This window comes from Verticillium dahliae, genomic scaffold (genome assembly GCF_000150675.1).
Source record: "Verticillium dahliae VdLs.17 supercont1.2 genomic scaffold, whole genome shotgun sequence".
NCBI lineage: Eukaryota > Fungi > Ascomycota > Sordariomycetes > Glomerellales > Plectosphaerellaceae > Verticillium > Verticillium dahliae.
The window spans coordinates 116663-130834 of record NW_009276916.1 but is presented as its reverse complement, the minus strand read 5'-3'; the positions used below and the strand labels follow the sequence as shown (position 1 = coordinate 130834).

At 56.6% G+C, this 14172-nt stretch overlaps 4 protein-coding genes across 4 annotated transcripts; 2 read left to right on the top strand and 2 right to left on the bottom strand.

Annotated features, from left to right (window-relative positions):
* Positions 1 to 275: 275 nt before the first annotated feature.
* On the top strand, positions 276 to 3157 carry VDAG_00842 (phosphatidylinositol N-acetylglucosaminyltransferase subunit GPI1; the record flags this gene model as incomplete). The annotated part of the gene is made up of 7 exons (XM_009649728.1): positions 276 to 395; positions 500 to 592; positions 776 to 952; positions 1019 to 2129; positions 2184 to 2645; positions 2697 to 2788; positions 2849 to 3157. 7 exons carry the CDS (start codon positions 276 to 278, stop codon positions 3155 to 3157), a joined length of 2364 nt encoding a protein of 787 aa, XP_009648023.1.
* Positions 3158 to 3296: 139 nt separating this feature from the next.
* On the bottom strand, positions 3297 to 3809 carry VDAG_00841 (uncharacterized protein; the record flags this gene model as incomplete). Its single annotated transcript, XM_009649727.1, has 1 exon — positions 3297 to 3809. The coding sequence occupies one exon, from the start codon at positions 3807 to 3809 to the stop codon at positions 3297 to 3299; it is 513 nt and encodes a 170-aa protein (XP_009648022.1).
* A 735-nt stretch (positions 3810 to 4544) lies between these two features.
* Positions 4545 to 7017, bottom strand: VDAG_00840 (26S proteasome non-ATPase regulatory subunit 3). Its single transcript, XM_009649726.1, has 3 exons — positions 6474 to 7017; positions 5072 to 6402; positions 4545 to 5014 (listed from the first exon to the last, which is right to left on the bottom strand). The coding sequence occupies exons 1-3, from the start codon at positions 6751 to 6753 to the stop codon at positions 4871 to 4873; spliced, it is 1755 nt and encodes a 584-aa protein (XP_009648021.1). The 5' UTR covers positions 6754 to 7017; the 3' UTR covers positions 4545 to 4870.
* Positions 7018 to 8001: 984 nt separating this feature from the next.
* VDAG_00839 (transcription initiation factor TFIID subunit 12) lies at positions 8002 to 10323 on the top strand (the record flags this gene model as incomplete). The annotated part of the gene is made up of 2 exons (XM_009649725.1): positions 8002 to 10002; positions 10069 to 10323. The coding sequence occupies 2 exons, from the start codon at positions 8002 to 8004 to the stop codon at positions 10321 to 10323; spliced, it is 2256 nt and encodes a 751-aa protein (XP_009648020.1).
* Between the last annotated feature and the right edge of the window lie 3849 nt (positions 10324 to 14172).

The window sequence follows — 14172 nt, the reverse complement described above, 5'->3', positions numbered from 1 at the left end:
CTCCATATAAAACAAATACATCATTTTGTCTGCTCATTCGATTCCGCTCTTGTTGTTTGCCCCCGGCTCTGGCGGGGTTCCTCCCCCCCCCATTCCCCCTCCTGTAACTTTCTTTCCGTTTTCCAATGCGTTCAAGACTGTTCCCCCCCCCCCCCCCCCCCCTCCAAAAGGTGTCCCCCCCTCGAGCTTTTCACTCGCACCAATTCCGAGCTTCAACTCCATCTTGGCGACCACATTTAAGCTCGGCATGCGATGCCCCAGGACATAGCGATTCTATGCACCCCCTCTCGGTCGTCAGCTTTGCCATCTTCGTAGCCGGCTACATCACCGCTCGATGGGACCTCGTTACGCGCCTCTACGAGCTTGCCATCTTTGCCTGGGACCACGGAGTCGTTGTAAGATCTACTTTCTTCCAAAGACCTTGCCTGGTTCTTTTGCGCTGCTCTGCGCTGCCCTGCCCCGTATCAAATGTTCTAACCGTGTGCGCCATCGCAAATAGCAACGCGCCGCCAAAGGGTTCGCTCTCTTGACCCTCCTTTACTGCTTCATATTCATCCCCGTGGAACGTCTTGCGACGAGAGAGGCTACTCTGGTACGACCAAACCAACTGCTCCCCTCCCCTACCCCCGGAGCTTATGCGTCCTCTTCCATGAGACATGTTCTGTGCATGTGCGACTCGCAGTCGATCTACAAGCTAGCATGTGCTGACCAAACGCTTCGCGCAGCACCCACGATCTCCCGCCTCTGGCGTGTCGGCTCGAGAACAATTACGTAGGCGGGGTTCGTTCTGATCGCGCTGCACGAACTCGCGACTGTCATGCAAGGAAGCGATGGCTTGATGAGGATATTTTGGCCCACAGACATCCAGAGGTCAGAGCTGTCGGGCGTCGTTGTGGGCTGGCGCAACTCCCCTCTGGATGTCTTTGTCGTTGCGGTGCTGGACCACGTCGACGTAAGCATCCTCCGTGGCCCGTCTTTTGTGCTTTTTCGGGACCTGCGCTGACAGTGCGATCAACAGCCGGGCCATGTCGAGTTCGCCTTCAAGGTCGGAACGCTGTTCCGTAACTCCCCTCATCCCGTCAGCCATATCTACGAACGGTGCGGACATGCCTCGATGCATGTGCTGGGACTGACGAACGCTGGCGAGGATGTTGTGCTGGACCCTTTCCTCATCTCAGCCGTGACAGCAAGCGGCTGCAGGGTGCCGCAGATCACATGCGCCAAGGCTACGAGTATCCAGATCATTCTCTACGACCGACCTCTGCCCAGCAAGATGCAATACATATCGTTGCGACCGATATCGCTTGCTCTTGGGGACAACGCGCCAAGTGCCGAAGAAGTCGAAAGCGAATTGGAGCACGAGCGCTTGGAGAACCGGCAGAAGGAGCAGAAGCGCAAGCTCGTCGAGAAGCTGAAGCAACACATCATAGTCAAGCGCTCGCCATCGTTGAAGGAGAAGGCGTTGCCCAAGATCATCAGTCAGGTCAATTGGGCTTACGAGCTTGAGCGCCTTCTTCAGAAGAACGTCTCACGCATAGGAACCCGCCCTAAGCGAGCGCTCAGTGTGTCGGAGCGTGTGGCAGAGCACGCGGAGACGATGAGGAACTACGTGTGGGATCTCGTCGTGCTGTACCTGTTTCCTGTCATCCAATGGGGATTCGTGTACATGCTCATGGGGCATCGAGCCGTCGCCGAGGTGCTGCTGCGTATCCTTGAGTGGCGTGCGCGACCTCACTACGCGGCCCTCAAGGACATATCGGCAACTGCGCAGCAAGTTGAGATCCGGTTACAACAGTTTTGTTATTGGCCGATACAGTACAGGACACTTCGGCAGCGCAAGGACAACTGGGAGAGCATCACCACAAGCCACCCGGACTACATCCGCTTCTACAACAGCCTTTGGCTGGTCGCTAACGATGTCATAATTGGCATCGCCCTGGGTTCCTACATCATCGACAACGGAGAGTGGGTCGCAGGTTCGATCGCGCAGTTGCTGCAGACGTACACCGTCGAGGCCTTGCGGAGAAGCATCTCGTGGCTCATGGGTTACCCGGCTGGCCTGAAGCTCAACCGTGAGCTGGCTTTGTTTCTTGGCGACCTGTTTCTCTGGGTCATTGAGTATTGGTCAGGTATGCAGTGCTTGCTCACACGTCGAAAAGGAAGCATGGCTAACAGACATACAGGGTGTATTGTTATCACCCAGAAGATGCTTCCACATGTCGTGTGGTTTGTCGGCTTCTCCAGTTTCGCCGGGGCGAGTATGCCAATCGCCGTGGTGTCCGACCTCCTTTCGCTTCTGACTGTCCACATACATTGTTTCTACATGGCGTCTGCACGCATTTTCCACTGGCAGCTGACCATCCTCATCTCGCTATTCCATCTCTTCAGGGGCAAGAAACACAACATCCTCCGAAATCGTATCGATTCTTGCGACTATGACCTCGACCAGCTGCTCGTCGGCACCATCCTTTTTACCGTCCTCTTCTTCCTCCTGCCGACCGTTGTTGTGTTCTACCTCAACTTTGCCGTGGCTCGCATGGTCATCATCAGCTTGAAAGCGGTCCTCGACACTCTCCTATCCTGCCTCAACCATTTCCCTCTCTTTGCTCTGATGCTGCGGGTCAAGGACCCCGGACGCCTGCCCGGTACGTCTTTCGAACGAAGATGCTTGTTTTTCTCAGCTAATCATACCTCAGGAGGTATCCGGTATGAGCTGCGTAATACTGTTGACGTGAGGTCTCATCTCCAGACCTCTTCCCAAACCCCGACGTCCGTCATCTATCTCAAGGTCCGTCTCATTACAAGCCATTCGTAAATCCAGGTGGATGGCCTGCTAACAGTGCACAAGCCCATACCCCTTACCTTCGGCGCCATGTTCCACCAGTATTTCCAGATGGGCAACCGCATCCGCAAGCACTACCTCTCGCCGCGTGTGCTCTTCTCCCTCCTCACAGGCCAATTCGTCCCGCCCATCAATCGAAGAAACCTGTATAGCTTGCAGTACAGCATGCTGCCGAATCAACGCCCAACCATTCGTGAAATGTGGAACGCCGTCACAGCACCATCACCAGGTGCGAAGAAACCGGTGCCCTTCATCGTCAACGGGCGGCGGTATCCTTCCGGACCCGGCGGCGGCGGCCGAGCAAGATATCATTAGTTGTAATTAGAGTCGAAGCGATAGACATGAAGTAATGAAGCGTTGTCAGCATGCGTTGCGCCAGCATTCTATGGTGCTCCTGTTCTTAAAACCCGAACGCCTCTCTCTCTGCATCCTCATCTTGCTCTCACGTCGTTGATCACGCGCACTTCCTCACCTCGGTCAGCCCGCCCCGCCAGTCCTCCCACCCATCTTCCGCAACGCCAAACATGTAGCTCAGCACCATGTCCTCCGCCCCGCCAGCCTCGCCACCGTCCGCCGCACCGAGGCACTGCGTCCCGATCCCCGGATCAGCCTGCGCCGCGCGCACCCGGCCGCCGAGCTCCTCCGTGGCAGACTCGGCCGCCCCGTTCCACAGCCCGAAGAGCAGCCCGTCGCAGACCGCAACCTGCGCCTGCTCCGGCGCCAGCGTCAGGGGTTCCGCGCCGTAGAGGCGCGTGAAGGCTGCCGCGGCGCGCACGAGGGCGGCGCGGCCTGGGGCGTCTCGGGCGAGCGGCAGCGGGGCGGTGCAGAACCAGAATGCCGGTTCGGACGCGGTCATGAGGGGGGAGAGGGCTAGAGGGAGCAGACTGGCAAGTCTCTGGCGCAGAAAGGCGAGGTTAGTCTCCTGGTGGATGATGGTACTGTGCGTCAAGAGCGGGAGGCTCACCATTTTGCTTGGGATGTCTGCCTGGGGTTCGAGAGGTCATGTGAGCTTGAGAGGACGGAGACATGGGGTTTGGGATTGACTGAGCTTTCGAGGCAGAGGCCAAGGGTGCCTTTAAAGGATGAAAGAGACCGGCTGCTTGAGATTTGATGCGATCCCGGGATACGGGTATGCGTGCTATTGGGTAGGTCCTCGGGAGGCCAGAGCGGAAAGCTGGTTACGCGAGAATACGGATACGGAGGAGTCGAGTGCATCATGGTGCTTCCGTCCATGTCGGATGGAGTCTGAGCTGTCACACGCGGTAGAAGCTGACCTTCGATAGTCCAGCTAGGCATGATTCAAAGACTCTGAAAGCGATCAGGACTTTCACATTCAGTCCAAGGTAGATAATTGTTGAGGAGGACCACAACATAGATACATGTATTGGGCCGAACTCCGATGAAGATGGAGCCCTCGTTACACCTGGGTCTTCACCTAGGAGAATCGTAGTCCATGTCTGCTCAGATACACATCCCTTATGTCAAACAGTTGATCTCGAGTCAAGAGTCACATTGATCTCAAACTAATGCAGGCACCCGCTGCCAAATCGCCTTCATCTGGCCATCGGCACGGAACAAAAACTCCCAGCCCACAGAGTCCTAGAAGATGGAGCGACACTACGACGACTAGGAAGAAAGACATAGGGACATGGCTCGGGAGGATTTCGGTCCTGTTGAACAGTTGCACAGCGCCACACTGCAGCACGACGTAATGATAGCAGCTTTGATTTGCTCACGCAGCCCTCGTCTTCGCCATATCTAGTACACGACGAGCGCACATAGGCAACCCGTTGAACCACGCACACGCACATGCCCTGTCCGAAGCAGACGCACCTGTCATTCTCGTTCTCCTGCCTCGCGTCACCTCGAATCTTTCCCGACCGAATGATCTATTCCCTAAAGAGCCAGACACTGGAAAGCTGTCCTCGTTGACGGATTAAAGGAACAGCCCACGCAGCATCGGTGGTTCGCGCATTCGAAGAAGGAGCGCAATTTCGTAGCTAACACAGAAAGGAAGCGCAAGAGCGATTACATGCCGTCAAACTCGCCGCCAAGGTCATCCTCGTCAAGGTCACCCTCTTGGATTTCCTTTGCCATCTCCCTCTCACGCTCCCGAGCCTCTTGAGCATTCTTCAGCTCCAGGCGATGCTGGTTCATGGGGAAGCGCATAGCCTAGGTTTCGGATGTCAGCACAATAGTAGTGGATCCTGAGATTTTCAATCAGCTTACCTTGACGCTCTCGTCGTGCAGAGCCAAGCAGGCACGGATGCGGTCGTGGAAAGCCTCGCCCGGCTCTCGCGTGGCATAGACGTCTCCGATCTCCTTGCTCTTCATAAATCCGTGCTCGCGGTCCAGGGTAGCCTCGATCACACCATCGCGAATGGCTTTGGCGACAATGTATTCAGCCGACTCCTCGCTTCCGAGGTGGAGGCGGATGCAGATGTCCCGCAGCGAAATTCGGGAGTAAGACAGGGACATCATGCGAATGCCAGTCTTGATAACGTTTTGCCTCAAACGAAGAATCAGGGTGTAAGTGCCGTCCCGTCGGAAGACGTCGGCGTGGTCTGCGATAATGGTCTCGAAGTCTTCGAGGTTACCGACGCGCACAGCCTGCACCAGCAGGAAGTACGGGTGAAGCGCTAGCTCCAGAGTAGGCTGACGGAAAGTTGACCGCTCAGGGATATCACCCATCAGCAGCTCTACAACCAAAAGGAGCTTTGTAGCGGTGGCTGAAAAGCCCGCCGCGCAGGCACTCGATGGCGCCTTCCTCGTCGCGGCAGTAAGATGCTCGTGTGCTTCGGTGTAGCGCAGCTGGACCGCGCGAATACGCCCAAGATAGTACAGGAAGCGGGCAACCTGGTTGTTGACGGCGTTCTCCGGGAACTGGGTGTGGGAGACGAGTAGATCAGCTTGGGAGATGTGAGACGTCAAGAGATAATTGCGTAGCAGCAGAACAATGACCGAGGCCTGTGTGTCAATGTCCTTGCGCAGCACCGCAGTACGCAGGGCAGCGAGGAGCGTTGGGCGGATGGCAACGACGGGGGACTGGGGAGAAGGCGGCTGGGGGTTGAGGTGCTCGCAGAAAAGCGAGTAATAGAAGTAGACCTTGGCAGACAGCGAATCCAGTGTGCGGCGGTTGAGGGATTGGATCCGATCCGAGAGGTACTTTGAGAAATCGGCACCACGTTGGAACTGCTTCGTGTCGAAGAGATGGACCTGGATCAGAATACCGAGGAAAAGGTCAACCTCGGGAATGATCTCCTTGACTTCCTTCTTGGAGCCGTTCTTGGTGGCGGCCTTCGAGACATCACTGTCGACCTCCATCTCCGAAGCAGAAGACTGGCCCAGTGGCAGACTCTCTCGACCAATGGCAATAAGGAGCTGTTTAGCTGCGTTACCAGATGTGACGGTCGCGGGGAAGGTTTCGACAATTGCTTGGGCGATGACGTCTGGGGTCAGGCGTTTGCGGATAGTCGAGATTGACCTCAGCGCTCGGAGGGAGAATCGGGCATCGAACAGTGCAACGGCACGGTCAAGCAGCGCAAAGTTGCTCTTGATGTCTGTTGTGAACAATTCGTCAGCACCAGCATCAACATGCACCAAGCTCGCAGAGAGCAGCGTTGCCACATACCTGCCACGGCTTGGACGACAGGATCAACCTTGACAGCGCCATCGTCGTCGGCATTCTCTTCGTCACCCATAGCAACATCACCATCAGCATCCGGCGGTGGCAGAGTCGAGGACTGCTTGGTGCCCTTGGAAGGAGGGACCACGACCGTCATCTCCTCGTCGCCGTCCTTGGCGCCCTTCTTGTTCTTGGACTTCGCGTCCTTCATGTCGACATCTTTGGTACTCCTGTATCCGTTCTGGGTAGGCTTGTTGCCGTTACTATTGGGGGTCTTTCCTGGCATAGTGACGGGGGCTGTTGGTTTTGGAATGGTTTCTGGGTTGCTTGGTGACTCGATGATCGTAGCGAGTCGACTGCAAGGCGCGCCCGGCAGTAGGAGCTGGCTGCGTGTCACGATATCGGAGCACGTGTCTTCGTGGATAAGTGCGAATAGAGGCGCCTAGGCGTGCTGAAGGTAGTCAGATGCCGAGACGGTGGGGATGGGTGTCTGTCGTTGATGGGGGTTTGTTGTGGTGTTGGTGCTGTCGATGCTGATTTGTCTTGTGATGCAGGAAGGCGATGGAACATCGAGCTTCAAAGATTGAGCCTGGCCAGGTCACGACAGGTGCGACGGGGGCGCGGTAATGGGGGTACAGGGCTATGTGCGGTGATGGTGCCCAGCAGCGAGGTACTGGGTACGTACCGAAAGCTAGCGCAGCAAATTACTGGGGCCGGAACCAGTGGCAGTCGCTCCTGCTGTAGTGACCGTGGGTGACGTTGTCGATGTTGCCTGTCTGCCTGCCCAGCTGCCCAAGCTGTCTCTCGAGAGCTGACTTACATAATCCGCAGAGATGGGAGAGACGTGTTTGGGGCACGATGCGATGAGGACGAAGCGTTTCAAGTAGCATCTCTACATGTGTGATTGCATTCAAAAATACTCGAAGATCATCGTGCATTCAGGCTCGCACGTTATGCAGTTTACTGCCGCTGCCTTGCTGGGGAGAGCGATGCTGATGAAGCACCTCTCTCTCCCAGTCCTTGAGCCGGATCCTGCCTACCTGTAAATCGCAAGCCGTAGCTTGCGATGAGGCCAACATGAAGGTACTTTACAAACACAAGTCGAGGAATATGGACCTTCGGTATATGAAGATTGACGATTAAAGCGATCGAGACAGATCTTTCGTGATCGCACATTTCAACTACTGAAGCAGTCGTTCTGTACTGTATTGTCAACGTGATATCTGGACAATTGTCGCATCTTGTGTGGCGGTGCACATAAATACTGGGCTCCTGACTAAGATGTGGCACTAGAGCCGCGGGGACTGTGGAATCATGCATCGACCAGGATGGCACACGGTCGCGTTTGTGACCTCTCGTGAACATTTCCCAGCTTCGATCAAGCATTCGACGATCACCGTAGACAATATCTTCCGTCATCAGTGGCAGCGCCCCCCGCATATCCTCAACCCCGATCTTACACATATAATCAACGAACGCATTTACGCTCGATACGACACACATCTCCGCGACTTCGTCAACCTACTTCATCACCATGAACACCCAGGGCCAGCCTGCGCCGCAGGGCCAGCCCCAGCCCAACGCGCAGCAAGGCGCCGCTGGACATCCTGCTGCCGCGAACAACCAGCGCTCAACAATGTACCGACCGGAGATGATGCGCAACCTGCCCGTCCTCAATGACGAAGAGAAGCTCAAATATGAACGTGGTCTGAGGTCATTGTGGAACACGATGGAATCACACGGAGAGGAAACATCAGACCACCAGGACGCAAAGAAGAAGATCCAGGACTTCACCAAGATGCTCATGGGAAAGCTCCAGGCCCGCAGGCTTCAACAGATGCAGCAAGCCCAGAAGCAGCAAGCCCAGCAGCAAGGTCAGGCTGGACAACAGACCCAGCGCAGCACGCAACCGGCAGCAAGCGCATCGCCCGCACCACCTGCTCCCGCAGAGACGCCAGCCACGCAAAACACGGCAGCAGTAGCTCCTGATGCCCCTGATGCGCCAAAGGCGAACCCGGCAGCCTCTCTTCCGGCGAATGCCAGTCCAGCACCGGCCGCAAACGCGGCCGCTTCAGCTCCTCCCCAGGCTCCTCCTCAGCAGGCTCAGCAACCTCAGCAGCAAGTTCAGCAGCAGCAACCTCAAAAGCAGGCTCCTCAGCAGCAGCAGCAGCAGCCTCAACAGCAGCAGCAGCAACAGTCGCAGCCACCCAATGTTCCAGAGCATATTTTGAACCATATTCGGTCAATGACCTTCAACCCTCCGCCACAGATTGTTGAAAAGGGCCCAGAGATGGCCGCGAAGTGGAGCGCTGACATAAAGCAGCGCTACGTGCGTTCGTTGATGCAGATGGAGCATATGGGAAACACCCTGCGAAAGCTGAATGCTGCCGTCAAGGATAGGCAGGACAAGGGGAATCCTTTGGGTCCAGAGGAACAGAAACAGATTCAAATTCGCAAAGACCACAGCCAGAAAGTCTTCCAAGAGGCCCAGATGTTTGTTCAAAACTTCAGGAAGACGCAGGAGATCAGCAAAGCCAACCCCAATGCACAAAACGCAGCTGCAGCGGCTCGTCCTGCGCAGCAGAACAATCCCAATGCACCTGGGGCTGCAAATGTTGCACAGGCTGTCCCTCAAGCAAGCACCCCTCAGCCTGTGTCAGGCACACAGCAGATTGCACAGCCAGCAGCGGCCCCAGCAGTTGTCGAGGCAGCAAAGATGCAGCAGATGAATGCCGCGGGCCGTGCCTCACCAGTTGCCAACGGGGTGACGACACGACAACAACAATCTCAACTGCCCCAGCAGCCTCAGGGCCAGCAGGCACTTGCCGCAAACTCACAACCTGCACCTCAAGCCCAGCCCGCTACGACTGCCCCGCCGCCGCAGCAGAACCAACACATTCAACCACCTCCGGTCAACACCGCTGTTGCTTCCGTTGCTGGCACTGCTGGCCAACCACAGTCTGCAGGCACACCCACGCAAGCCGCGGCGCGCATTCAGACACCTCAGACGGGAGCGGCTGGAGTGAGCACTCAGGCACTTAGTCACTCTGCTGCCGTTTCTCGCGCGAACCAGAGAGTCAACTCTCAACCTGTCGCGGCCACGCCCGTCCAACCTAGTGCAGGCACACCTTCATCGGCAGGACCCATTAGTCAAGGTGTTATGGGCTCTGGCGCCATTGGTAACTCTCAGCAAGGACATCCTCAGCCTCACCCTGGTCAACCCACACAGCAGACGCAAACGCTGCAATCAAAGCTTCCCATACCCAAGCAACTGCCCGAAAAAGCGACCCAGGTCCCGCAGCCGGTCAACATGGTCAACAACGCCGGTGCCGGCCGTCCCACATACACCGGCGGCACTGGCATCGCCGGTGGTGTCATGGGACACCCTGCCCTCGGAAAGATTCCAGCCTTCTCGCACGAGGCCGAGGGAGATCGCGTTCTCAGCAAGAAGAAACTTGACGAGCTCGTCCGCCAGGTCTGTGGCGGGACAGCCGAGGGCCAGGAGGGCAATCTCCTCAGTCCTGAGGTGGAGGAGGTGAGTACATGAATGCACTGTAGCGTCGAGGAAAGAGCACGGCTAACACACAAAAAAAAAAACCAGAACGTCTTGACCTTGGCAGACAGCTTCGTGGATAACGTCTTGCACGCCGCCTGCCGGAACGCCAAGGAACGCGGCTCCAAGGTGCTCGAGATCCGCGACATTCAACTTGTTCTCGAGCGCAAGTACAACATTCGGGTTCCCGGCTACTCTTCCGACGACCTGCGCACTGTTCGCAAGGTGCAGCCGGCGCCCGCCTGGATCACCAAGATGAGTGCGATCCAGGCTGCCAAGGTTACTTCGGGCAAGGGCGAGTAGGAGCCGCTCCCACCGCGTAAGCAGCAGAGGCGCAATTCAAAGACGACGAAGCCCATGCCTAAGACGGCGGCGACTCAGAGGCGCTCCACGAACCCTGTTCCCACGCAGGGAAGCCGCCTCACATTCTAGGACGGTACTTGACAGCTCGCAGGGAAGCCGCCTCGCATTCTAGGACGGTACTTGACAGCTCACGACAAAAGGATTACATAGCCGATGGTTGTGTGCGACGGAAGGAGCTGGACCACTTGCTGCATTTCCTTTATTTCTGGTCCGCCTCCTCATCGCGACGAGGTACAGTATGGTCAAGGCGTTCGGGAAAGGTGTGGCGTTGAGCGGAGGAGACATGGGGACTCGGGCATGATTTCGTACCTTAGGGAGGGGTCAGACATGGGCTCTCCGAGCCTGTGCTTTTAATACCCTCGCAAATAGCTGTAATGCAGTGTTGAGTTTCCGCATGGAACACACATGCTTTCCTGCCGTCACAATGTGACGGGGATGGTACATTGAGGGATTATCACGTGAAATTCGGTTACGACAGTGGTGCGAGCGTGCCACGATAGAAAGTAGCGTCCATGTGAGGGGTTGACGATGATATGGCGAAGGAGGGGAAGAACGGGGACGGGACCTGCAGACGGATGGATCGCGCCCGTTGCCTGTCCGCGTTGGCGCCGAGGGAGGGGGGGAGGGTAGGGGCCTAGGGGTATGCGCAATGGCGCAATGTGCGCTGGAGGTGCAGGAAGAACAGGGGGGGCGATCCGCTACGCCGCGTCCTGGAGGTCAACAGATGAGTCAAGTCATGGCAGCGAATTCAGTGACAGTTTTTGTGCGTTTCTTCTATGATCCTGGTTTGCTTGGAAGACATCCGGCGATCTGAAGCCTCAAGAAGAGCAGCATGTGTGCAAGATGTGTATCATGAGGAACAGCCTTGGCGACCTGATGCATGCCCCTAAAGTACCTACCTAGATACGCATGATAGGTAGGTAGCCGGGCAGGTGCTACGTCAAAACGAGGCTCGCAGACGGGCGGGCTGCTGGGTGTGAGAACGTTCGAGTACTCCAGCATCCACCTTCCAGCCTCCTCCCTCTTGCAGATCGCTGGATGGGAGGTCATCTCCATCCTCGTTCATTGGGCACACATGCTGCGGCCTTGCAACGCACCGCGCCTATTTTTGCGTCTTTATCCTGAGACTTGGGCTGGCCCCCAATGTCTTCTTTTCGCGCAGCATACCTAGGTACGCACACGGCCCCATGCTTGTGGTTCGCCGAGACTCGGGCCTTCCACGTTGTCGCGTGGCATTCTGCCTTACCAGTCCTTCCGTGTTGTTCATACTGGCGCAGCAGCAAGAGAGGCCGTGAGGACGATCGTCGGCCAGTACTTTCCCTCAGCGGTCTACGTCTCCGAGTAAGCAGACTATGGGGGTGTGCGACGTCGATTGGCAGCACATATCATCCCTCAGAGGCAATAACAAGCACGCAGCTCGCCGCTTGCTCAAGAGATGGCGCCCAATCCAACATTATGGCCGCTTCCCCACGACACGTCCTCCACGGAATCCCAATGGCGATAAGGATGACGATGACTGAAATACACGCATTTGCGCGGTGCGAAGTCGCGCGGGAACTTGCTTGGCTATCTACCACTCGCCGTGGGTAATCGATACCTCGAGGGAGGTGGGCAGCCCACGCACGAACGCTTTACATGCAACGTCCAAAGGAGGCTGCGCATCCGCATTCGCGCAGATGCAGGTGGGAGAGGCGGCACCAGCCCGCTCGCTCGCGTCTTCTGAGCAACTGAGTAGTTGCGCATTTGCGTGGAGATTGCCACAGGCCGATCTGGTCTGGCCGGGATTTTGACCACGAACATGGAATTTACCAGGGCATTCTTCCTTCCAGGGTAGTGTCTACCTTCCAGGGTAGTGGTGGTGGTGTGCGCAAGTCAAGGCAAGGGAAAGGAGCATTGCTGCCCAAAGGCAAAAAGGCTTGTTGCTGATGGGCTGACGTCCAGCGAAACAGGACTCGGAGACTGACCGTAGACGCCCACATCGCATCCATTCACGCCTGTGACGGCCACTCGATTCGCTTGCCACCGTTACCCTATGCCGCTGGTCCTGTTGGCTCTCGCTGAGCGCTGCTGTTGCCGCTGCCCGTTGTCGCAGTCGCTGTCCGTCGCTGGCGCTGTGCTGGCGATGACTCTTTTTCTCTTCGTTGTCCGCTCGACTTTATTTTTCTCTTCCTTTTCCCTTCTTTTTCTTTGTCGTTGAGCTCTGTCTCGTACCCCCCTCCCCTTCCCACATCACAGGTCATATTCACAACACGCAGTTCCGACTCAACCCCCCCTTTTTTAATTCCGGCATAAAGGAGAACCTCCCGGCAGGATATATTCGCCTGGCCCAAACTTATCAGGACGGCGACCCCGGATCCTGTGCCTCTTTCAGCCCGTCCTTGGTCAAAGCCGACGCTACGTCAGCGAACAATTTAGTGACCTGGGCACATACAAGTCGTGGTGAAACATCATCACCATCGTGGTCCTTTAGGCCATCTCCGTCTTCAGGCTTGAAACGCCAGCACAGAGAAGTGCGGCCCCCATTTCTGTCTGGAACCACCTACCCACGCCGAACCCACGAAACCTTGCAGCAACACGCAGCAACTCGCAGCAAGCAGCAAGCGATAGCTTGGTTGTTCCACAGCCTCAGAAAATTCCGCTCGTGGCTTCAAAATTAACTGCATCTCGCTTTTCCTCCTTCTGATTTCCCGTCGGGCTTGACGAGACGGTCAAACTTCTTCCTTATCATTATCCCGCCTCGTTTGCTCTCTCCTCTCCGCCATTCACCACCTTTGGGTCGCTTGCAGCAACTCATTTCATCCCTACCCTTTTTTGAACACCACCACTCTTACCCGCGGTGGAGTCTTGCCTGCTGCACATCCGGACCAGGCCGTTCCTTGTCGGCAGCATTGCTTGCTCGCGCCCCCTCCCCCATTGCTAGGGACCAGACCACCAGTAAGGTCGTCATCTGCCAGAGTGATATTTCTGCGGCCGGCTCCCACTCCCTTGTTCCCGAACTTAGAGAAGATACAAGAGGGATCGACCACCTCTCCCCTTCTTCACCCTTTTTTTTCCTCTCGTCGAACAACGTTACCGTCGACGACCAGGTCGCAGTTCTCTTTCTCTCTTGCGTCCACCTCAGTAAGAAAGAAAGACGAGCTTCTCTCCTGACTCCGCGCCCAGGACGAACATTCGCTGCCTTCACCTCAGAGCTTATCATGACAACCAACAGCCGCTACCGAATATTCTCTTCTCCCTGCCGGAGGTTTCTACTCTGGGTGCTGACGCCTTGAACGGGCGTTACCCCTCCGCATCAGCTCAGCTTCGTCTCAGCTCAGCCAGCCTACCTACCTACCTACCTGGTACGCTACGAACACGCAAGACACAGAAACAGCACAGCATTGCGCATCAGCAGCGCACACCAAATCCTTCCCGGACGTTTATCGCGCTGGTGGGACCCGGGACTGCCAGGTGGCGAGGACAGGACAGTGGACTTTGGACTGGTCTACCACCCGTAACCTTGAACCCTCCCCGCCAACAAATCATTACCCCACATCACCGAGAATAACCACCCGCGCCCGCCTTTTTTCGCCTGGGTCGCCTCCCCCGCCCAAACATTATAGAGGCGCCACCGATAAGATCCCCGGCGTCCGAAGATCCGATTCCGTCGGGGACGACTTGTCAGATACCACCCCGACACCGACTTGCACATACGTTTATCACTGGGCACAATTCCCCCCTCCACAGAAACAAAAACCAATGCCGAGCCCCTGGCGCACAACGCTCTTTTTGAGCAGGCATCTTTCCCCC

Excerpts from the sequence above, each read along its gene's own strand:
- VDAG_00840 (XM_009649726.1), bottom strand. The coding sequence starts at position 6,753 with ATGCCAGGAAAGACCCCCAATAGTAACGGCAACAAGCCTACCCAGAAC. Across the intron at positions 6,403-6,473 it reads TGTCGTCCAAGCCGTGGCAG|ACATCAAGAGCAACTTTGCG; the intron begins GTATGTGGCAAC and ends TGTTCACAACAG. Across the intron at positions 5,015-5,071 it reads TGCACGACGAGAGCGTCAAG|GCTATGCGCTTCCCCATGAA; the intron begins GTAAGCTGATTG and ends TCCGAAACCTAG.